Below are 23,704 nucleotides of genomic sequence, written 5' to 3' on the forward strand. Positions count from 1 at the left end.
TTTGGAAATCCCAGCCAGATCTCCTGGGAGCAAATCTGCATGTTGCACCCAATGCCAAGGAAATCCGCAGGCATGGAGACCTCAGCTCTGCCTGCCTGTGCTTCAACCTGTCTGCACAGAGTACAGATTTTTTTTTTTAAAGAATCATTAAAGAGAAAAATTTCTCATTTGGGGATTCTCCATAGCCTGCTCGCTAAATGCCCATTGAAGGCATTGCCCTCCGACAGACAAAACGCCACTGGCCAAGGAGCTAGCGTGTTTCAGGCTCCACGCTCAAGCGAATCCCTTCGCTCTGTGCCTTTCCTGCACTCCTTATGCAGACAAAACTGCCCTAGAAGTCACGAAGGACTGTGATTGCATAAGGACTTCCAATTCGGGCTCCCGGAATGTCCCTAACCTGAGCCTGGCCCGCCTCCCGGAGCAGCCATAGACAAACTTGGTATTAACAGCTCTCCCAACCCTGCTAAGTGTTCAGGGCATTGGCCTTGTATTTATAACTCTTCTCCTAAAGGATATTAAAATGAAATGGGCAGAAGCCAAGTACATTTCAGTGTAAACCTTTCAGAGCCAGAGCCTGCCGAGCACGGGCGACCTTGTTTGGAAGTGGCTCCGTCTGCAGCCTGGGCTCTGTAGGGTCCAGACCCAGCAGGATGGAAGGGGCCCCATCAGAGCCATGGGGGCTGGGGGTGGGATCCCTGGCCATAGGGACCAGACTCATAACCGTGGGGTCCGTTCCCAAGATGTAATTCCCCATGCATAAAGATAGATAGAGCGATTGATCGATCGATCTCCCTGGCCCCCACTTATCCTAGGCTTTCCCCACATTTTGCCCACTAGACATAAAATATCTAAGTACCTGAAGCCGGGCATTGCCTCTTGATGAAGTCTCGTGTTTTATATACCTCCATGATCCTGCCTTTTCTCAACTCCCCCTCCTGTGGCCTTCCTTCTCAGCCTTGCCCCTCTGCTGGGTCCTACCCCACCCCCAGCCCACACCCCACCCGCCGGGTTATTGGTTCTCCTCGGGCCCTGTGTGTCCCGTGGAGACAAGATGTCAGACAGGCTCTGGAACACACACACGCCCAGCCCCAGTGGACTCCTGACAGGTAACCTGGCCATCCGGAAGCAGCCATAGTCAGGTGGCCTTCACCTGCCCAGGGCCCTCCTCGGCTCCCTGGCTGTCTCCCTCGCCCCACCTCCAACCTGGGGAGGCCTCCCGGTGGGGTTTGTGGTACAGCCCTGCTGGTGGAAATGAGTGTAAGCCACAGCTGGCCGCACCCACCCACCTCTCTCCCTTCCTCCTCATTCTTCCCCTCGCCACCTTCCTTCCTCCTCAGCCTTCCCAAACCCCCCTTGAGCCCCATGTGCTCTGAGAGAACCTTCCTCAGCTCCTAGGCAAGGCCCATTTCTTGCTACAAAATGCCCAGCCAGCCTGAGCCTGGCCTGCCTCTGAGCTCCACAAGCAGGTCTCAGCATCCGTGCTCTGTGCTCTGAGGGCCAGGTGAGGACGGGGAAGCTGCAGAGAGCAAGTGGTGGGTGAGGCCAGAGAAGAACCCTTACCCTGTCTCCCACCGTCTAAAGACAGAAAGCTCTGGAAGCTACCTTACTGCACATCCCATCTAGAGGACCGAGGGCCAGGGCGTGTCCAGGGTCACTGTGCAAGTTAGAGGCAAAGCATGGCTTAGACAGAGGCCAGGCACGGCCGACTTAACCACACTCCAGAACCAGGGAGTGAGTGACACTGTCCCCAGAGGTCCAGGGAGCCAGAGGACGGACAGGCGGGGGCTGCAGGGTGGCCGCTCTTGGGGCCCGCAGAGGATTAGAAGGGGTGGCCTCTTCCTCTCCCCAACTCTGTGCTGTTGGTCTCTCTTCGTGAAGGAACAGCCTGGGAGAAACTGAAACCTCGTCAAGCCTTGCTTACAGACTGCCTTTCATCTTTGTGTCTGAGAACAAAGTCTGTGGCTTCACTCCTCTGCTAGGGAGGAAGAAGTGCGTGCCTTCGGGGAGAGCCAGTTTTTCACTCTCCTGTTGGCTGATGATTTGTGTTCAGAACGTCCCAGAAAAGCCTATGGTATTTATACCCTGACTTGGCTTCAGAAAGGATTCTTAGGGCAGCTTCTGGAAAACATTTATACTTCACCAACAGGTAATGGGGGCTGGAGGCTGCTGGGTACCTGACCACAACTGGGTGGCCACTACTGGGTGGGACTGTGAGTGGTGGGGACGTGGACATGGCGTCAGCTTCCTGGCAAGGATATTGGAGGCAGGCAGATCCCCACGGTGACCGAGCCCCTTACCAGGCCTGTCTGAGCACTTCATGTGTGCTCTCCCATGCAAGCCTCACCCAGCCTGCTGCCATCTTGGTCACCTCACGCTCCTGATGCAAACCTACCCCCCCAGAGATGGCCTTGGACTTCCTGGGATCACCCAGCTAGTGAGTGGCAGGTGTGCCACTCCCAGAAGCCATGACCCCAGTAGGGTCTAAATGGGTCCAGTCTGTTTGTTTGCTGGGCGATGGAGCTCCTCTGAGTTAACGCCAGGCTAGATTCCCTGCGGTCCTTAATGCTTTTGCTGTGAGTGCGGAGTTCAGACTCTTTCCCAAGACTGTTAACAAAGGTAATTGTCACATTGTACACGCAGGCATCCCTCTTAATGAAAATTGTCCTCACTGTTCAGCTCTTGCCTTAGGACAGCCTCAAGAAAATGAGCCCAGAGTTACTGGAATTTGTTTTAGTTAAAAGCCTCCTAACCTCCAGTGTGTCAAAATGTAACCCCGTATTCCTCTTGCTCTTTGAACGAAGCCTGTTTTGTTTCTTGCGGGGGGTGTGGGCTTTGCTTGTATATGAACCTAGAGACAGAACAGAGTCTGGCTGGGCCTCCAGGAGACATTAAGCCCCCCTGCCCACCGGGCCACACTGCCTCCCTCGCGCGCACTCACAGACAGCCTAAACATTGTGTTGCAGTGGAAATGGGAGAGGACTCCTGGCCTTGCAACACCTGTGCCACCGGGGCTCAGATTCACAAGCTAAGTCATGCTTCTGTGCTTTAGAAAATGACCTCATCTTCTGCCACGGCCACAGGCATCAGGTTGCGGATGATTCTAGAAGAGGTTTTTAAAGTTGGGGGTGGCCATTGTAAGCGCACTGAAATGGCTGGCTCTGTGTGAAGCCACACCTGGCCTCAGGGCACAAGGTCCATGCTGGCACGTGGCATGTCCCCACCCTGCCTGACCTTCCATCTCTCATCCCCAGTTGCTTGTCTGCCGTGGACTTCCGGGGAGGGGGTGCCTAGCCCCCGAAGAACAAACTCATCAGGGAGTCACTCCTTAGCCGTAGTCACAGGACAGGTTTGCTCTCCCCACGGAGGTTGATCATGTGGTTTCCAGTTCAGAAACCTAATTTGGGAGGTAGACAGGTGATTGAAATATGTCAGGGTCTTGCAGTAAAGTTTTCCTATATCCCAGGTAAAGAGTAGTTTCAAATTTAGAGACGGGGAAGGCACCCACAGTGGATGCCCTTCACCTTCCCCTGTTCCCAGATTCAAGGCTCTTCTGATCTACGAGGGCCCTGACAGGATGCCTGACATGTGGCCAACTTATACAGGCCACCAGCTGTCAGAGAAGCCCTCCCCCGCCCTCACGCCGTCTGACTAGCGACCTTGCAGGCAGCAGCTTCAGAGGGCAGATTCCAGGGCAGGGCCCGTCCCCGACATCCCACTACCACACCTGGCTTGTGTTCACTTCGGGAACCCCGCTGCCTTAGTTTCTGTAATATATCCCTTCCTCCCTCCCCTCCCTTCCTTCTTCCCTCACTCTCACTCGCTCTTCCAGAAATCCACGTGTGCTAACAAGCATCCTCTTTGGAAAGTACGACTAGGCCTCCCTGAGTTAGAGGTTGAGCCATTTACGCACTAGTTTGAGTTAGGCCAAGCAGCTCCCTCTCCCCCAGCATCTCTGTGAGATCAGCTACGCTGAGGGAAAAGAGCAGGTGGCACTTGGGTCGAGGGGACCGGCTTAAATGGGGTGCTTTGTAGGGGGGCAGTTGGTCAGCAGGTGACTGCTGGGGGAAGGGATGCTACGAGGTGGGAAGACATTACAAGAGGGCTAGAAAGGTATCCTTCTGTGTCCGAGAGACCAGCTCCTTAGGAAGGGGAGGGAAACGCTTCCCATCCCTTTTGCCTCCCCCTCTATCTGAGTAGGGCACCACTTCTACCAAAGCCCGGGGTCTGAAACTAGTCCCTGCTTGTCCAGCCCCAACTCATTCCTACGCGATCGACCACTGCCAGTCTTTGTGGTAAGGGCTCATCTCAGGGGAACAAGGTTGAGAGTCAGAAAGACTGTTAGTCTTAAAGAAGGGCTCACTTGCATTCTTGGGTTAATTCCCAATTAGACAGGAAATTAAAATAGCAAGAGTACTCCACTTGTGAATATCCTTGTTAATTTTTAGACCTGGAATGTTCATCTCTGTAATGCTTTTAAAATCAACAACATAAACGCCACATCATCCCCACATTTGCTGCCATGAGATTATCAGAATAGCCAGAATTAATACTTAGTTTGAGCATTAAACCTGTAATGCCCTCTCCCATGAGTCTGCTACAAGTAAAGAGATTTTCTACTTGGTAGAATTTTCTCGTACCAAGAGAAAATTCTGAGTAAATACCCTAGAAATCCACCTGCTGGTCTAGCAGTGGACAGAGCCCCATTGAAAGAAAGCAGCAGGGGACTCTGGTTCAATCACCTTCTGTCTCGCTACAAACACCGGGGGGGCAGCAGGCACTGAGACCTCTCCAGGAGACTTTGTCTCACCGCAGAATTCCGGCTTCTGCCCGGCAACTGCCTTGGTTCCAAGCAAAGTAGATCTTGCAGAGAAATGAAGCTTACTTGTTCTCAGACCTAACTGTCCTCTTGGTTGACTAGCTTCGATAGACACATCGCCGGGTGTCCCCTCTCTAAAACAGATCACATGGAGTGTACTCGAATCATTTCTTGAGACCCCAGCATGCCCAGTGTGAATTTCAGGTGTTCTCGGAACTCTCAAGGTGTGCATGGGGTACAGATGAGCCCCATCTTCCGTGCCTTTTGACCACTGTGTTTTCATAGTGCTTCTGTCCTCTTAATGCCTTCATGTCCACCTCTGCTTCCGGTGTCCCTGCTGGTCAGCCTGGCATGGGCAAGAGAGGTCCATGACCACGATCTTCAAAGCTGTCCCTGAATTCACACAATAACCATTTATGGAGCACGGACTAGGTGTTAGGCATATCCTCAGTTGTTATATGCATGAACCCATTTACTCCTAACAACCCTATAAAGAAGGTGCTAGTGTCGTGTCCCCCCTTTTCGGATGCGGGCATTGAGGTCAGGGATGTGGCGCACGCAGCTAGAAGGCAGCAGAGCTGAAGCCCGAACCCGGGCTCCAAGTGCAGCGTCAGGAACAGCTGACCCAATTCCTGTTCCTGCGTGACTTCTGGAGTCCTGCGTTCATGCGGGCGTCTTTGGAAGCACTGGCACTCACGTCGCAGTATGAGAAAAATGGATTCAAGGGGTGATCCTTTGGAAAAGGTATTAAAATAGAGAAAACACCAGCTGGTTTAATCAGAAAATAGCAAGGACGCACAAATAGAAAATTGGAGGTGATAGAGGGGAAATAAGCAAATGCGGAGCAAATGTAAAGACGCAGGAAATTAGGTTTTATCTTTTTGCTCGTGTATGTTTGCACCACACGATGCATGTGAGATTTCCAAGAGGAAATGCCCGGTCGGCCGCCATGTACAGCCACGCTCGTTCATTCGTGTGTTACCATTCATTTATGGACGCTCCTGTGCGTCAGCAGCAGAGTTGAATAGCTGAGACAGAGCCCGTGTGGCCCCCCCGAAGCCTAAACTATTTACCACGTGGTCCTTCACAAAAGAAGTTTGTTGACCCCTCTGCTGGAGCCCTGTGATTTCTCCAGTTTCAGACCCGTTCCTAGTTAATTCCTCGGTTCAGAATTTCCAGACTAAGCAGTGATGAAGATTCAGACCTCACACGTGTGCCTGCCCCATATTCTGTGGCCCTGTCTCAGATGCGATTTTTCTAGCCATGGGTGGCCTCTGGTGGGACAACTGTGAGGCCTCACCTCGGACCAGTACAATCGCTTTTATCTCCATTGTAGGGATTCCTGACTGTGTTAGTTTCCTTTTGCTGCACAACAAATGATGATTGCTTGCACCCATTTATTAACTCGGTTCCATAGGTCAGAAGTCTAGCCCTGTAAGGCTGGCTTAAATCGAGCTCAGGCTGAAATCAAGCTGTCAGCCTAAAAGCAAGCCGCCAGCCAGCTACATTCTCAGCTGGAGCACGGGGTCCCTTTCCAAGCTCATTCCTGTTATTAGCAGAATTCACTTCCTTTCGGTTGTAGGACTGAAATCCCCATCTGCTTGCTGGCTATTGGCCAGGGACCTCTCTCGGTGCCTACAGGCCACTCTTGGGTCCTTACACCATGGTTCTTTCCATCTCACCAATGGAGAACCTCCTTGTCAAATCCCTCTTATGCTTTGAATCTCTCTCTGGCTGCCTTTGCTGCTACCAGCTGGCGAAAACTCGGCTTTTAAAAGGCTCACGTGAGTTGGTTAAGCCCAAGGGATAATCTCACTTCCTTAAAATCAACCACGTCATTTCACGTCACCTCATCCCAGGAGTAATATCTCATCATATCAGCAAGTTCTACGCATCATCACAGGGGAGGGATTAGACCAAGGTGAGGGGAATATGGTGCCATCCTAGAGTTCTGCCTACCACACTGGCGTTTTCTAGAGCCTCTAGTCCATCTTCCTACCACGCCCAGTCCTCGGGCCTCCTCTCTAGTCCTCACCCTTGTAGAATATACCTGTTTTCTAATACCCTCATGGACCATTCAGTTTCAGCCCCACTCACTGCTCCAGCTTCTAGTTCCTTCTTCATTTTCCGTACCTGAGGTTTGCTTTTTCTCACTTTCAAGGTTGGCATATGTTTAAAAATATGTTTATTATATTATGACCGGTATGTTTATGTGTTTGGAATGGTTGGGTTTCTTCCTTCCGTGGCATGTCGGCCATATTTTCCCAAATTTTCAGGTTGTAAAACTAGGTTCTTAGATAACAGAGTCCATTAAAGTCAGTGGACCCTTGGAGCCACCTCAGTGAGCAGCACCAGACTTATAGGAAGAATTAATGGTTAATCAACCTGAAAACGTTACCAGCGTGTTCGGGTCTGGGGAATATTTTCCCCGTTTGCATTAGCTTTGCTTAACGTATTGCTGGGAGAGCTAAAATGTATGAAAACCCAGGAAAGGAAATTGTAAATTGCCGTATCCTTCTGAGACCTAAACCTTTTCGGAAAAACAGGCAGATTAACTAGGTCCTCTTGTCTAAATACTTATTACTTTCACGCAGCGCACCACCACTAAAAGCATATTTACCCTGTTTCCGCTTCAACTCTGCAAGCACTCTTCAAATGTCGTTGTGCCGCTTTTCTTCAGATGTGGCTGAGCGGTATTTTGAAGAGAGCATGGCTAAGCTTAAGGATGCTGAAGGGACGGGAAAAGCCAAATTTCTTTCCATTCAAGATGACTATTGCCGTTTCCTACAAGTCACTGGACAGAAAGAGGTAAGTGAGTTTGGACCGGAGTTGACTGTTGACATGAGTTGATATGCAAAGGGCTACCCCTTCGCTCTGCAAGCATCCGTGAAGCCTCCTATGTCCGAGGCATGTGCCGGGCTCCCGCGGGGACAGGGATGAATAAAGCCAGGTGGCCTCTCTTGGGCAGCTCCCAGATACTCAGTCTTGGGAAATGAGAACTATTTATAAGAATGTAGATGCCATGCCCCCCCCCCAAAGGATCCTAAAAAACTAGAAACCTTGAAAACCCAGAGGTTTTGTCTTGTATGTCTCACAATACCTTCAGCGTGATCTGGATTCTGCCTCTTACAGCCTGTGGTTCTGGCTGGGATAGAAGGTGGCAGTTAACACGCCTGATCCCTCTCTCCTTATTTTGGGTTGTGGATGGAATGTACATTTCTAATGAGAGCTCCATAGCACAGAAGTTACAGCTCACAGTCCTTTGAACCATACAAGCATACTTTTTTATGGCTTGTAAAAATGGAACAAGACCCAGAGCTTATATTCACTGGTAATTAAACCCTTGGGAACGTATTCCATGCAAAGCCTAACAGCTACCAGAAAGCCACTGGCTGTGGCTTGATTTATATAGATTTTTTTTTTCAACTGAATCTATCAAAGCAAATCTTTGAGATGAAAAGCTTGCATTTCTTATTCTGTCGACCTCCCCCACAGCTCTGTCCTAGCCTTTAACCCCCCACCCTTGTCTCAGTTGATAAGACCTTAAGGAACATGGGGTTTTGGTTTGGATGCACGCATGTTCCTCAGGCCAAAGTTGGACTACAGTAACCATAACAAATGAGTTTCCATAAATTCCTGGATCACCTAACTAAGTAGAAAGGGGCCTTCCAGGGCCCTCAGCTTCCAGAATACCTGGAGAAGTTCTATGGAGAGTGCTCAGGTCAGAAGTCTGGGGGAGGACAGGGGGAACCTGCCCACATCATGCCTTACCCCTTCCTGCTCCTCCGTCATCTTTACCTCCAGGACGTACCGGCTATCATGTCCACCTCCGCCAGTCATCACCTCCTGCCTGGACCACTCAAACAGACGCTGGTCCCCAGCTGCCTTTTCCACGCTTCCCTTTTTTCCTCATCCATTCTGAATAAGGAAGTGATGGTGATCTTTTCAAAACACAGGGCTCATCAGTGAACCCTATTTGCAAAATACTCCAATGGCTTCTCAGGGCCCTGAAAATAAATCAGAATCTTGTATGTCTCACAATACTTTCAACGTGATCTGGATTCTGCTGACGTTTCCGGTCCCATTTTCCCCCCTCCCCCAGTCTGTTGCGGCCACATTGACTTTTCTAATCCTCACTTCCGGGAAGTGCCAGCTTTCGTTTCCTGCTCTCGGAAGGCTCTTCCTCGCTGATGTCCTGGTTGATGCAGATCCATCTTTGAGGACTCATCAGCTTGCCTAATTCCTTTCCCCAGTCATCATTAGATTCTTCCCATTATTGTTCATCATAGAATCCTTTGTGACATAATAATAGGATAAGGGGTGCTTGGGTGGCACAGTCGCTTGAGCGTCTGACTGTTGGTTTCGGGTCAGGTCATGATCTTGGGGTCATGAGATCGATCCCCATGTCGGGCTCCGTGCTGAGTGCAGAGTCGGCTTGGGATTCTCTCTCCCTCTGCCCCTCCCGCTCGTGCTCTCTCTCTCTCTCTCTCAAATAAATAATTAAAAAACAATATATAAGCATGGTACAGGAATACTGTAACAATATAATGAGAATAGTTAGCTGTGTGTGGCTGTGTACTCTCTCTCCCCTGACTGGACCGGATTCCGTGAGAGCAGGGACCCTCTTGCTGGTGGTGGGGAGCCGTGGGCAGATGGGTGGGGGGGTGCTTGGCTGTGGGTCGCCTTACTGGTCTGGCTGCCACACGTCCTTATCTGGCTTCCTGCCCTGGTGTCTGTCACCGATGCCAGACTTCACCGCCCTCACCCTCGCCCTCGCCCTCGTCACCCAAATCAGTGGTATTGAACTAAAGATGTACCTCGCTCCCTTCGGCCTCCCTGGGAGATTTTAGCAAACTGGCTCTTTTTGTTCGGTCCCCTCCAGCCCTTCTGGTGCCCTGGTGAGAACAGAAGAAGCTGCGTCTTCCTCGGGCGCATGCGGCTCGTGCCAGAGCACATTGCTTGGAGAGCGGCGCACAGGCTGGCTTTCAGCCGTTCTCGCTCTCCTGCCCTTGTGCATGACACAACCCACCCAACCAGACGTGGCGGCCTGGCACAGTGCTCACCCTGGCTGCAGCCCTCTCCCTGTGGGTTCTCGCAGGAGTTGGCCAACAAGGCTGGGCCCGAGGACAGTCCCAGCCTGAGCACGACCCTGTGCTCAGACCACCCCCGATGAGATCACAGCCCGTACGTGGGCTAGAACCCTGCCCTAGTAGGAAGGTGATCTTTGGGAAGGAAAATGCCTTTTAAGGTAAAATGTAAGTGAGGGGCACTCCTCCACAGATTAAGACTCTTGTGTGGGTTTATCATCTAGTTTCCTGCCCAAGAACCTTCTGCTTTCTTTCCTGCTTTCCCGCTAAAGAAACTTCTCCAGCTTCTTATTCCGCGTAAGAAAATCCAAACTCCCGCGCCTGGCACGAGAGCCCTCCACCAACCACCAGCCCGGCCTGTGACTCCCGCCTCATCTCCCCCTGCTCCCCTTCCTACTCCCTGTGCTGCAGGCAGATGAGCCCGCTGGCTGGCCTGCCCTTCTCCCACTGCACCCCGGGGCTCCCAGTTTCCCATGCGCCCTCTCCTCAGCCCACCCAGGTCCTATTTTTCCTTCCTTCCTCTCCATTAAGCTCTTCTACCTCTCACAGACTGACGCCGTCTCAGTTTCCTCCCATGTGACGTCGCTTCCATTGCCGTCTCCACCTGCCGTTCAAGTTCACGCACATCGCTCTCTAGTTTCCGCCATCGGGCTAGAGATGGCATTGAAAGCCTCATTTAGCAAAAAGAGTCTGGCTCTTCTTTCCATCATTGGCTCCTCAAAACCTGACAACCAATTTCCGTGGACAAAGTGCCAAGCCCAACTCCTGCACCTTGCCAAACCCTTGCTCACAGATGCTGGGGGGGGGGGCGCAAAGGACATGATGGGCTTCGGCATCGGGCAAGTCCCCCACGCACCGAGGTAGGTCACACACTTCGCAATTTACAGTGTCTCTGCTCTTAGGGTGATTCCATCTTTCCACGAAGAAGTTGTTCCTGCGTCATCAATGCCTTCGCTCTTCCACACCCCATACCCCACCCCTAGCACTTAACTCATATTATTGCCCATAAACTGAGTACAGCTTTGCCAGCTCCTTCTGTCTGGGGAGGGCTTATCAGGATGCCTTCGGGGCCATTTGGTGGAGAAGCCCTTTAACTGGTTCCAGCCTTATTTGGCTCTCAAATTCAGCATTTGTGTTCCGTAGCCGTAATCATGCTTTCATGAAAGTACAAGACCGTGGAAGAATTGCCGCAGAAATGTGGGGGATGGACAGGCAGGGCTTTCCCTCTGCACGTCTTGGGATCTGACTGAAGAGATTAATGTCAGAAGATCCTGGTTTCTGACCAACTCATGTTTTTTATTCCATGTTGGTGTAAAGAAATCTGATAAACCAAGCAAAATGTCAAATATATTTAATTTTTTGCCATGTTAGAATGTTTGCTTTTGGTTTCCTAAACTATTTCTTATGAAAAATAGAAACCCCTGGAATATATTCTGGATGTTTTGAAGTCCGTAAATTGCCAGGAAACTCTAATTTTCACTTACGTAAGAACATCACTGTGCACAGAGGGAAAAGAGCCTGCAACTGAAAAGGATTGAAATTACAGGCCGGGTTCAGATCCTAGGTCTGCCACTGGGGAGCTCTCTGATCCTGAGCCACTTTCTCTGCTGCTCTGTGCCTCAGTTTCCTCCTCTGTTCAGTGAGGATTAACACTGTACTTACCGAAAGGAGACAATTAAATGAGCTCACGCAGGGAAACTCTTCAGCCCAGTTCTTGGCACATAAAGGACACAACACGTTGGCTTCTGATCTTACTACTCGGCTAAAATGAATTCCTGTAATACCTCAGGTGGCTTTGTTCTCCGGGTGTCCTTCCTGCATTCTGTCTCCATAGGTAATACCTCCCTGCCCCCATACATGCTGTTTCCCGTGTCCCTGTTTAAAGAGGAAAGTAGGCTCAGCTCACGAGACACTACCCAAACCCAAGCCCTGAAAAGTAAAAATACACAGCAGTTACATTGTTTCCCTTTTTTTTTTTTTAAAGATTTATTAATTTATTTGAGAGAGAGTGTGAGTGGTGGGAGGGGCAGAGGGGGAGAACTTCCGAGCAGACTCCTGCTGAGTGTGGAGCCCGACCCGGGGCTCGATTCCATGAGCCGAATCCAAGGGCCTGAGTCACCCAGCCGCCCCCAGTTACATCACTTTCTTAAGGGGCGTTGATCTTAACAGCCTTTGAACTTTCTAACCAGGCTGTACCCTTTATTCCTTTCACAGAGAGCAACCTCAATCCTGAGAGAGTCCCTGGAAACCAAAGTGGCAGTGTTTGGTGATCTCAGTCCCGAGGTGGCGGAGACCTACCGGCTGTTGGGTGGGGCCGACCTGGCGCAGGGGAACCACCGTGGGGCCCACAAGAAACTGAGGAAGGTAAAGCTGGAGCCAATACTAACGTGGAGAGAACTCTCCCCACGGGGCACTTTCTCTCCCTCCACCATGCTGTTTTTAAGTGAAACTTTTATCCGTGGCTGATTTAGGTAAGATGACATCACTTCTGCAGTCAAGCTAAACCAACACTTTTTGGATAAACAATACAGAATCCTCCTATACACATATGTTGTTAAATGAATTATCAATGATTTTTTTACCATGCAGATATTTTCACATTTTTGCCTAGGGCAATTTATCAATCTTTAATTGTACTCTTTATGTACAATCGGTTTACGGAGGAATTCTTGAATTCTTGTGTGTGTTCTTCTAGTATATATATGTTTGTTTCTTTTTAAATCTGGGGTTTGTTTGTGTGGCAGGTGTGACGTAAGGATCTAATGTTATCTTTTTTTCAAGTGGCCGCCCAGTTGCCCAGCACCGTTTTATCAAGAGCCCATCCGTGCTCCAGTGATTTGAAAAGAACGCTTTCATCATGAACTACACTTCTGTATATACTTGAGTGGATTTCTAGATTTCTATGCTCTTCCCTTTGTCTTTTTGTTTATTCAAATTCCAGTGCCTCATTGTCTTATTTATAGAGATTTCATAGCATGATTTAATAGCTGGTAGGACTTGACTCCCCTCATGGTTTTTTTAATCTCCCAAGAGTATCAAGTTTTTAGACATTTTTGCATATTTATTTTTCCACATGAATTTTAGGATCAATTTGTCTAGCTCCATAGGAAGTTTGGTGGTATTTTTTGGAGGATCGTGTTATTTATAAGTTTACTTCCGGAGGACTGACGTCTTTTATGATATAGTCATTCTACCCCAAAACAAGGGATGTCTTTATATTTGCTCATGTCTACTTATGTATCGTTCAAGCACATTTTAAAGTGTTCTTTATATAAATTCTGCACATTTCTTCGTAGGCTGATGTCTAAGCATTTCCTCTTCCTTAATGCTGTTCTAAATGGAGTTTTATCTAGTATTATATCTTTTGACTGTTTGTAATGTGTGTATGTGCATGCAAACTGTTGGTTTCTCTCTGTTATTTTTTGTTTTTCTAGCTTGCTTAATTCTTGTTTAATTTGAGCATTAGTCCTTTCAGGTTTTTCAGGTGTACTATTACATCATCTGGAAATACTTTTACTTTCTGTTTTCCAATTCTTATGCCTCTGATTTTTCTTGTCTAATTGCATTGGCTCATACCTCTAGTACAATAATAAGTTATGGTGGAGATAATAGGCATCCTTGTCTTGTTCTGATCTTAGTGGAAATGCCTCTAGTGATTCTTCATATAGTAGATGCTGGCTTTGGACTAAGGTTTATATGTTTTATCATAATAAGGAAGTATCCATCAATTTCTATTTTCATGACTTTTTTTTTTATTAGAAGTAAGTGCTGGATTTTATCAAAGGCTTTTTCAGCATCAATGGAAATAATCATAATCATATGATTCTTGTTAGATCACTTAATATGGTTTATCTTATTATAATAGTGAACCAACCTTGCATTCCTGGAATAAATCCCCTTAGTCATATTGAACTATTTTCTCAGTACAATGTTGATTGTGTTTGCTAACATTTATTTGGGGTATTTTGCACCAGTATTGGTAAGTGATATTTGTTTAAGTAACAATGTAATATTTTCTTCATAAAAATAATTTGGAAATTTACCTTTATTTTCCATGCCTAAAGGAATTTATGCAGTACTAAAACTAGTCTTTAAAGGTTTGTACCTCCTGTGAAGCTCTTTAGGTCTGGTGCTTTTTTTGAATGGCAGGGATTTCTTGACAATCTTCTCTATTCCGCTATAAAAAATTGCTCTGTTGAAGCTTTCTATTACTGATGAGGTCATTTTAGGAAACTGTATTTGTCTATTTCACTATTGTTTTCAGATTGATTTGCATGGAGATTTGCAAAGTAATCTCATGAATTTTTTAAATTTCTACTTTTTTCTTAGTTATCTTCCCATTGTAATTTCTTCATTTTATATTTGGATTTCCTCACTTTTTTCATTGAGTTAGTGGTTTGTCTATTTTGTCAGCTTTTCAAACTCCATACGTCAATTGCCTTCCTATTCTGTTTCACTAATTTCTGATTTTATCTTTATTCTTTCTTTTCTTGTGACTTATTTTGTTATACTTTGTTGGAGTTTTTCCTTTTCAAATTGCGAATTGAATTCATTTGTTTTCATTTGTACTGAGATAGTGTTTTAGGCTGTGACTTTTCCTTTTCTTATTGCTTTAAATGCATCTCATAAATTTTGTCACGTTGTGTTTTCATTACATGAATTAGTTTTAAAGTGGGGAAAACCTGGGAACCTCTAAGTAACATAACTGACCAAACCAAAAGGATTAACTTTAGTTCTGAGTGGGCTGCCCTGTGCATTGAGCCTTCTTCTCTTCTTATGACTTTTCTGAATCTGTGGCAGAAAGCATCAGGTTTGGTAACATGGGTGGTGCCTATTTTTTAACAAGGTGAGTGATGCATACATCTATTACCACATAATCAACGGCAGTTATCAGTCATCTTCAGTGCTCCAGTAGCTATGCTCAGTAGACCTGGGGAAAAACAATGATCAAGACAAATATGCTTCTTGCCTCCACAAGACTTTCCAGTCTAAGCAGGAAGATATGTTAAACTAATCATTTCCGATCATTTAAACATCATACATGTGCCAAAGACATTATTGAGGGAAAACTGAGGAGGGAAGCTAAGGTGGCAGTTGCCCTGGGTTTCTCCACCCTCTGGTTCTGACCTAATACTTACTGACCCCATTGTTAACACACCTGACACTGTGTTGAACGATTTACGTATATTAACTTACTTAAGCCCTATAACAACCCAAAGAGTTGGATACCTCTACTCTGTTTTTTACAAAGAGGGAAACTGAGGCTAAAAGGCGAAGTGTCTCAGCATTGATTGCGAGGTCAGGAGTTGGCGGAGTGGGGCTTTGACACCAAGGACTACGGGGCTATGCTATCTATCCTGTGCTTCACCTTGCACATCTCAGGCTTCTCAGCAAGATTTTGTTTGAACAAGGGCTTCCTATCCTTAAAAAAACACTTGGGAACCAGTGACACAGTGGGGAGAAGGCCAAGATCAGGATAAGAAGGAGTCTTTGGACTACCACGGACAGAAAACAGTCAAACTAGCTCAGGTATAAAGGGTTATCTCTTGTCTTGTGGTTTCCAGAGAAGGACCAATAGGCAGATGATTAGCAGAGCAGGGTGCAGCTGAGCCTCAGGAGAATGTTCCAGGGCTATCTCTGCCCCAGACTCCTGCCTGCTTCTCCCTCCACATCCTCTTCCTCCTCTGTCATGGCAGTGTCTCCCTTCAAGACGGAGATCATGGCTGCCAGCGCTCCAGAGTTTTACTTCCTACCCCTGTGCCATTTCTCACTCACAGCTTGAAAGATCCTAGGGAAAGGGCGATAGACCTGGCGTGAATCAAGTGCTCACCCTGGATCAATTTGCTGAGGCTGGGGGCTTGGTAGTGTGTAAGAACATGGTGCCCTCAAGGCGGCTGGGTGGCCCAGGTTGGAGATGGTGCAGGAAACACAGTCCCATAGTCAGAAGACCTGGGACAGGGTCCCTACAGCCCTTCCCTGTTTTTGAAGCTTGTGCAATGAGCCCAGTAGGCATGCAGTAGCTTCCTCCCTTGAGAATATTCCAGGCCGGTGAGGAAGTTGCAGACCGTAAACCCCCAACTGTGGTATTAGGTGCTAAGTTCTCCAGGTCCACACTGGGATCTATGGGAGGGAAGGGGCTTCAGGAAGGTGTCCACAGATAAGTAGTCCTGAAAAAGAGTGTAGCCTAGCAGATACAGGGATTCCCAGGTTGGAAATGGGGTGGAAAGAGAGGTTCAGGGACGAGAAAGTGAAGCCTATTTAAGAAGCAAAAACTAGTTAGGGCCGACCATCTGTCGGGAAATCGTCGGCGAAAGACATGGGGGCAAGTCTCTGCAGCCATGTTTGTAGGTTAAGGGGCTGAGACTTGATCCTTTAAGCAGGAGTCCCAAACAATGGCCAGTTCACTGCCTGCGTTTAGTTCATTATAGTTAAGGATATAAGCCAAGTTAAAAATGGTTTTTACAGATAGTCATAAAACGTCATCAATTTACAGGTGATCATAAATTGATTGAAGTATAAGGAACATTAACTGAGCCCCCACTAAGGGAAATCTTACCTGCACCAAAAAAGAAACCCATTCTTCTCCTGAGTAAAACTAGAAGACAAAAATACCTACTCATAATTTCCTTAATAAAACAAACTCGAGGAAGTTTGCTCTCCCTCTTGTTACGTACATGCCTACACAGTAAGCCTCGATGTTTGTCTCTTGGCCTGCGAAGCCCACAGTATTTACCGTGTGGCCCTTTGCAGAAAATGTTTTCTGAATGTTGCTCTCAGCAGCTGGGAGCCATGAAGGGAATGTTAAGCAGGGCACCACAGGTCTCTATCTGTACTTTGGATTAAAAAAAAAAAAAAATCATATGAGGACAGTGTTGAGAATGGACTGGAATGGGCCAAGAATCAAGGCAAGGCTGCAGGTTTCTCCTCTGTGATATGGCGGTCACAGCAACACCCAGCCTTCCCTCCCCCCACATTGTCCCAGGGATGGAAGGGGGGAGGGAAGTGAGGTTGCTTTAGAAAGCGGCAGGATCCAGTGGGGTCCAGGGTGCCACAGAGCAGCAGAAGGAGGAGGAGAGGGCAAGGTTTTCCTGGCTGAGTCACTGCCTGCTCTTGGGAGACTCCACTGTGATTCCTCTTCCAAGGGTTCAGCCTCGCCACTCAACTCTGGGCCGGGGAGGGACCCCAGGAATGGGGGAAGCTGGCAAATAGTAGCAGATGCCCAGGAAACTTGAGCAGGGGCCACACGAACCTTCATGAGGGCCCCACTGTCCCCGGTGGGGCGGAGAAGTTACCACGACCGACCACATGCTCTGGACCAGGCTGGCTGCTGCCCAGGGCGGCTCATACGTCATTCCTAATCCTCACAGCCCCGCAGGTCACGCCTTAGGAGCCCCGTCTTACCAGTGAGGGGCCCGAGGTGCCTGGAAACAAGTAAGTTGTATATGGGCAGATTCCTCTTAAGTAGGTTCAGCAAGCATAGGGTCTTCAAGCCCGGCATGAGGGTGACCTTCTGAATCCGACTCTGGGGCAGGGGTCGCTGGGGCCCTAGGATCTGCATTTGAGCTTCTGGGGGAAGGTCGAGATCACTGTTCTGGGCCCCACGCCCACCGACGGGGCTTAAAATCATCTCAGCCTCCAGAAGCTGTCAGGTTTCATCACTCCCAAAGGCTGCCGTGGAAGTTAGTGAAATTTTTTCCCTCTAGTTTGGCCTCATTAACCCTCAGCCCCGAACACCATGGCTTTGACATTTTAAAGCTGTCGGGCCATTTGCCAGAATGTGGGAAGAAAGGGTTGAAACCTGCATGTCTGTCGGTCATGCGCGCTGTGGTCCACGCCGTCCTCACTGCCACCTCTCCACGTGTGCCCATCTGAGGACAGGGCTGGCCACGCTGTGAACGCTGGGGCACACACACAGGACTTGAAACACGCCCTGCACGTCCATCTGCTGCTGAGCCCGACTTTCTCAGTCGCCATACTTAGCACTGGGCTCTGTGGAGCCGGGGGCGGCTTTCTAAAGCCACCGGCCGAGTGTTTCTCTCTTTGTTAGCACAACTACAGCTGTATCCCCCAAGTTTCCAACTTTGGAACAGGAATCCAGTGAACACGGGCTTTTCCAGATGTGCCCTCCTGTGCTGAATGGCCCAGGCATGGTCCTGTGGGCACGAAAAAACAGGAAGGCACGAGAAACAAAGCAGACCGTGGGATTAAATTACTGAGGGGAAAACCATATTATTGATCTGTTTTTCAAAGGCATCTGCCTGCAGGGCGCAATGGGAGAAATCTGTTGGCTCCAGATGGAAATTTCCACAGCGGAAGTTCCACATGCTTTTGTAACATAGAGACCTGGTTTGATTCTAGGATGGGTATCACAGCCAACATTTTCATCCAGGTGAAAGGCTGCAAAAAAGCATTCCTGAAGACTGTTCGCCAGGTCAGTAGCTTCTCGGGACTCATCCTGGACCCAGTGACAGGGTGAAGTTAGGGTGGCCTCCCCCCTTCATCTGGCCTCCCTAGGAAGTACTGTCATCATCAGGGGGTCGGTCCGCTGCCTGACTGCTTCACAGCTTCCAACATAAAACATTTCCATAAAAGAATAACATGATATTATGTGACCTCTCTCCAAGAAATTCAAAGCCCACTATGATGAATCGGTTGAAGAAAGGCGGAGGAAAATAGTTTTTCTTCATAGACTGTAGATGAGAAAGCCATCCCTGGAAGGGTCTCATGTGGTTACGGATCAAGACCCTAGACCAGCCATTCCTCCAGCCGGCCAAGCACCCAGAGCCTTCTGGTTGACAGCTGTCTTTTATACATAATTCATGCACTGTCATTCCATCAGTGGACCACTGGGTTTTGCTTTCCCTTTAGCCTGTGTGGTGTTTTCCTGGTTGCCCTGGATACCAGGAAGTCCAGAGCAATTTGGAGTCCCCACACAGCCCCGTGTCAGCCCACACTGTTTTCAGGTGTGGTCTTACTTATTTGTCCTTGATCCTGATTTTCCTAGTGGTCACTGACTAACCCATTCCAGGCTGCAGCAGATCCCCTCCAATCCTTTTTTGAAAGAGAGTAAGGTCATGACATGAATTTCTCATCAAAAAAAATCCTGTTCTTAAAAAAAAAAAAATCCTGTTCTTCGGTTCAGAAGCACACTTGAAGACATTCCAAGTGCTCCTTACTCAAAGCTGTTTGTAAATCGGTGGATACAGTGTAACCGTGGGAGCGGGTTAAAGGATCAAGGTCATCCAGTTTTGACCTTCTGTGGGGGAAAGGTGGAGCCTCCCTTGCCTGCTATAGGCTAGGTGGGAATGCGAATTCCAGCGCTGCTGGCCACAAGCTGCCCTGGCGTCACCAGCTGCCAGGAAGAGGCCCCACGAGGGCAGGGCAGCCCCCGCACAGCACCCCTCCACCTTTGCTCTCCCTTAGAAAGCACAGTCGGCCCCACACTAGGCTACGTTTGCTGCGGAAAGCTCCTCAACTATTAGAACCATTGCTTGTTGAGTGCTCAGTGCCTCCGAAGTCCCTGAACTGGTGTCGGAGTCTGGAGGGCACAGAACTGTGGGTCTGGACAGACTGCCCCGGCCCGAGACTGGCGATTTGTCAGAGCCTCACTAGATGCGGGACAGCCATGAGTTTATGGGTGGATGGCCAGCAACGGAGGGAAAGGCAAAATCCCCCACATGAATTCAGCATGACCTTAAACAAGTGGAAAGAGTGACGGTCAGGAATGGCTGGTGTGGGTGACGCCTGGGTGGCTCAGCGGGTTAAGCGTCTGCCTTTGACTCATATCATGATCCCAGGGTCCTGGGATCGAGTCCTGCATCAGGCTCCTTGCTCAGCAGGAAGCCTGCTGCTCCCCCTGCTTGTGCGCTCTCTCTGTCTCTGACAATAAACAAACAAAGTATTTTAAAAATATATTTTAAAAAAGGGATGGCTGGTGTGACCACAGCTGGCTCAGGAAGAACCTGGGCGGCACGGCTGAGCTCTACATCAGGAGGGAAACAGGCCATGAAAAGTCAGCCCAAAGGGCGTGGCTTGAAGAGGGTCCAGATCTCTTGCTCTGTCTGGCTCCAAAATGGGCGAGTCTGGCTTCTATACAGAAAGCTAGCTGCCTTGACTGACATGGGTACGCAGCCGGATTCCCCCCAATAGCAAGTCCGGCTGATGTGTTTGTCCTCTAAATATTCGTGTTGCAGTTGTCCTGGAGAAAGATGATGGTAGCTTGCTCCCAGACAGTGGCCAGGGGATGGAGCAAAGTCGTGGGGGAGTCAAGGGATGTCGATAAGGATATAGAAGCCACGGCACATGGCAGCTCGGAGGTGAGGAGTGAGGCGCTCAGCAGACACTCAGGGAGAACTTTGCAGACAGGGCCCGCTCTCGGCGGCTGTGCAAGTGGCAGTCCCTGGGCCCCCCTTTCTTCCTCATCTCCCGTGTCCCTTGTCCTGGGGTCCCTGGTCCCACTTTATCTGTCCTTCTGGGAGGCTTCCTACCCACCCGTGCAGCAGGTGGGGCTCAGAATCAGGGGGTCTACAGGTCAGGGAGCTGCAGGGGTGTGTGTGTGTGTGTGTGTGTGTGTGAGAGAGAGAGAGAGAGAGAGAGAGAGAGAGAGAAAGAGAGGAGGGGAATCAGTATGCTTCCTCAAACACTTTCCAGTCCTCCTGCCTGGGGCCCCCCACCACCACCTTCCCCCCGATCTGGTGCCCATCTTGCAGGCCTTAACTCACATGTTACTTCACAAAGGACTTCAGGCTGCCCTCTCTGCTCTGTCACTGAGGTGGACACAGGGGGGCATATGGCAGGGGCTCTGCAAACATCTGCCACAGGAACGAGTGGGCGTGGAGGAAGATGCGGGCCCAGCGAGGGCAAGGCTGGTTCCTGGGTAGGGCTCGGGAAAGCTGAGCCCCACCCACGTGTGCCCGTTTCTGCAGGAAAATGCCAGCTGATGAATTGTGTTTTGGTTTGTCCTTTCAGGTCTCCCAAGGCCGTCATTTAAGTAACTCGCTTCTGCCTGCCTGGTAAAAATTCGTAAATGAAAGCATATTTGTGTTTTCCTAAACCTTGAAGACATTTCGCACTTCCACGTATTTTTGGGTTCTGATATCTTTTTCTCTTAACACCAGCCTTGAGAACTGACATGAAAACAGAGGCAGAGTGCATGAGTTTCTGGGTGATTCTCCGCCACGGGCTTACTGTTGCAGCGGATAACATGTAAAGAGGAGTAGAGATTTCAGATCTCGAGTGTGAGATCGTTTTTTTACGTACCTTTCTCTGGCTTTGTTCTCATTTCATATAAAGACAAACTCTGTGTCAGGCTTGGCATGGACCCTTACCAGGTGTGACAACGTCTGTAGGGTTTCCAGTACTGAGCCATGTGGCCTTGCAGCTGGCTCTTCAGCGACGGCCTTGCTGCCCGGCGGCCTCCATTAGTAAGGAGGATGTCCCATCAGCACTTCCATTGTCTGACGTTCCCTGATAGGAAGGATGGCGCAGTCCTGGGACTTAAGGCTGGAGGGTGGTGGGGGAAGGGAGGGCTAAAGCAGCCCCAGTCCAGTCCTGCAGAGGCACTGCCAGGAAAATAAATGAATGGCCTTGAGTCCTGACTGCAGATGGTGAGGGATTCCTGCCCAGACCAGAAGACACACTTTTTTGTGAGTTTGGGTATTTAGCTGTTGCGGTTTTCTAAAGCCAGAGTAGACCGAGTCGGCTAACCTGCATGCCAGAGCGGCCCCCACCAAGCCACCCCTCCAACCATATTGGGAAGGGCCTGAGCTCTGGGGCACAGAGGTGGACCAGAGCTACGAAGAAACCAGCTGATGGCTCCTGTCCCAGCTGCTTTGTCTCCCGGGCCCCTTAGGAACCTAGCTCTCCAAACGGTCATGTTAAAGATAATTTTTTTAAATTCCACATCAAATGCTTAAGGTTGTGTCTTAACGACCCCGGCGGCCATGATGACTACTAAGAGAAGCAGCATGTAGCCAACAGCACTCTGGCAACTACTGAACTCGCCTGGATTTGGAGGGCGAAGGTTTGTGACACTGCACCCACAACAAAGCTCCCGTACTGGAGGTTTCGCCAGCTGCTGGATCCCTGGAGCGCTCTGGTCCAACCGTGTCTTCAGGCTCCATAGAAGAATCTCCTCAGGTGACCTCCTTGCCCACTTGTGTCTTCATTCATTCATCTAGCAAATATGGCGCACACTCAGGTGTCAGGGCCTGGGCAGGGCCCCGGGGCACAAAGACAAGCAACAGGAATGTGGCCCTTCTGGGGACAGCTTGCAAGCTAGTGTAGAAGGGAGCCCCCCTTTCGTCTTCCTGCAGCGGGAGGAAAGCTTCTTGTTTGCTGTTGAAGGAATAATAGAAACACAAATGACTTCTTCCAAGCCCTGCAGATAAAATCAAAGAGAATGAGAGCCATGTCATGGCTCCCCAGAGTTCATCTGGACACTGCAAACGTAAGGGTTCTTTATTGACTTAAAGAAAAATGAGAAACAGCTGGTAGGGACTGATTTCAGATAGGAGTGCGCTGGCCTTGGAAGAATGTGGAGGACACAAAACAGTTTTTATTAATGGTGTCGAATGTTCTACTTCCAGGGTTTGGGAGTTCTTTACTTAGTTCAGAGAGATGTTTACAATGCCTGGCTCCCAGCAGGTTCAATTAACAACTTATTGACTTTGTCTCCGTCGATGTCTATATTTTTAACAAAAGAATCGAAATACCTATTTCACGCAAAAATGCTTAAACAAATTTAGCTAAGAGGAGCAGAACGTTAAGAAATTCAATTTACGTTTCTTAGATAAATACGCGGCTATGTAAACATTTTCTAGTAAGGGCCAGTGAGGGGTTATTTCACTCTTTTAAAAACATAGCTCTTGGAGACTATTCCAGATAATGGGTGAACGATTCTTTCCTGATGTGGTGCCTGGTATGGCGTCCCTGGGCTGAGGACCCGTTTCCCTCTCTTAGCTGGCATCCCTTTACATCTCTTCTCACTTCAGCTAGAATTTGGGGCAAATCTTCTTAATGAGGATAAGTAGTAGCCTTTATAAAAATCTATTAATGCCAGGAAGAGAAGAGTCTAGACTGCTGGGGTCTAGGGAGTAGGGATGGGGAAGGGGGGGCTCACCTCTCTTGGGCTTGAGTATTGATCGTGACCCTCTCTCCTACCTCCACTCTCTCTATAAACATTTTCCCCAGGGAAAAAGGATCAGCACACAAGATCTGGAATGGAGGTAGTTAGTGAAACCAGTGAGAATTTGTATAAGCTCTGTCAGTTGCCATGTCATTGTTCCCAGGAATCTATGAATATTTAGCTACTAGTGTGTCTTTCCCTAGGGAATGAGGGGCCAGGGAGAAACTTCGGTTACCAAACGGGTAGGATGGAAATTCCTCCTGACTTTTGGATTTTGGAGGCCACCTGTTAAAGCAGGGTAAACTGAGACCTCAGGCCGTCTCAAATAGTCGTTACAATGTCAGTAAAATTCTAATGTCACGGTGAACGAATCAGCAGCAAGGCATGTCGACATCAGCTCATCTCAAAATGAGCCGCATCGGAGGCCCTTAAATATGTAAACAGAGCAGTCGGGTGGGTTTTAAATTAGACCTGATCTTTTACACTGAGTTAAGGTATTTCTGGCCATGTAGGAGAAAATGAAGTCTGTTCTGGGAAGAAGTGTTAGCCCTGGACAGAGGCCGCTCACTGCCAAGCACGAGTGAGGGGAAAGCCTGCTTGCTTCCTGCTTGCAGTCCCTTCCTGAGCACTTTCTCTGCCGGGCCCTGCGTGGAGACGCCCCCAGGCTTCCAACAG

The 23,704-nt window shown here is 48.9% G+C and overlaps 1 protein-coding gene across 3 annotated transcripts in view; it reads left to right on the forward strand.

Moving 5' to 3' along the window:
- The window catches only part of TTC23 (tetratricopeptide repeat domain 23), a 99,896-nt gene that overhangs the window by 72,371 nt on the left and 3,821 nt on the right, over nt 1-23,704 (forward strand). For 2 of the 3 annotated variants that reach the window (XM_026510372.4, XM_026510373.4), the window contains exons 8-9: nt 7,497-7,624; nt 12,118-12,267. In XM_026510372.4, coding sequence (XP_026366157.1) covers nt 7,497-7,624; nt 12,118-12,267 — 278 coding nt within the window. Of the gene's footprint in view, nt 1-7,496; nt 7,625-12,117; nt 22,042-23,704 lie in introns of all 3 variants that reach the window. The other variant, XR_008956153.1, reaches the window with a different exon arrangement.

Source organism: Ursus arctos, unplaced genomic scaffold, assembly GCF_023065955.2.
Source record: "Ursus arctos isolate Adak ecotype North America unplaced genomic scaffold, UrsArc2.0 scaffold_28, whole genome shotgun sequence".
In the NCBI taxonomy this organism is placed as follows: Eukaryota; Metazoa; Chordata; class Mammalia; order Carnivora; family Ursidae; genus Ursus; species Ursus arctos.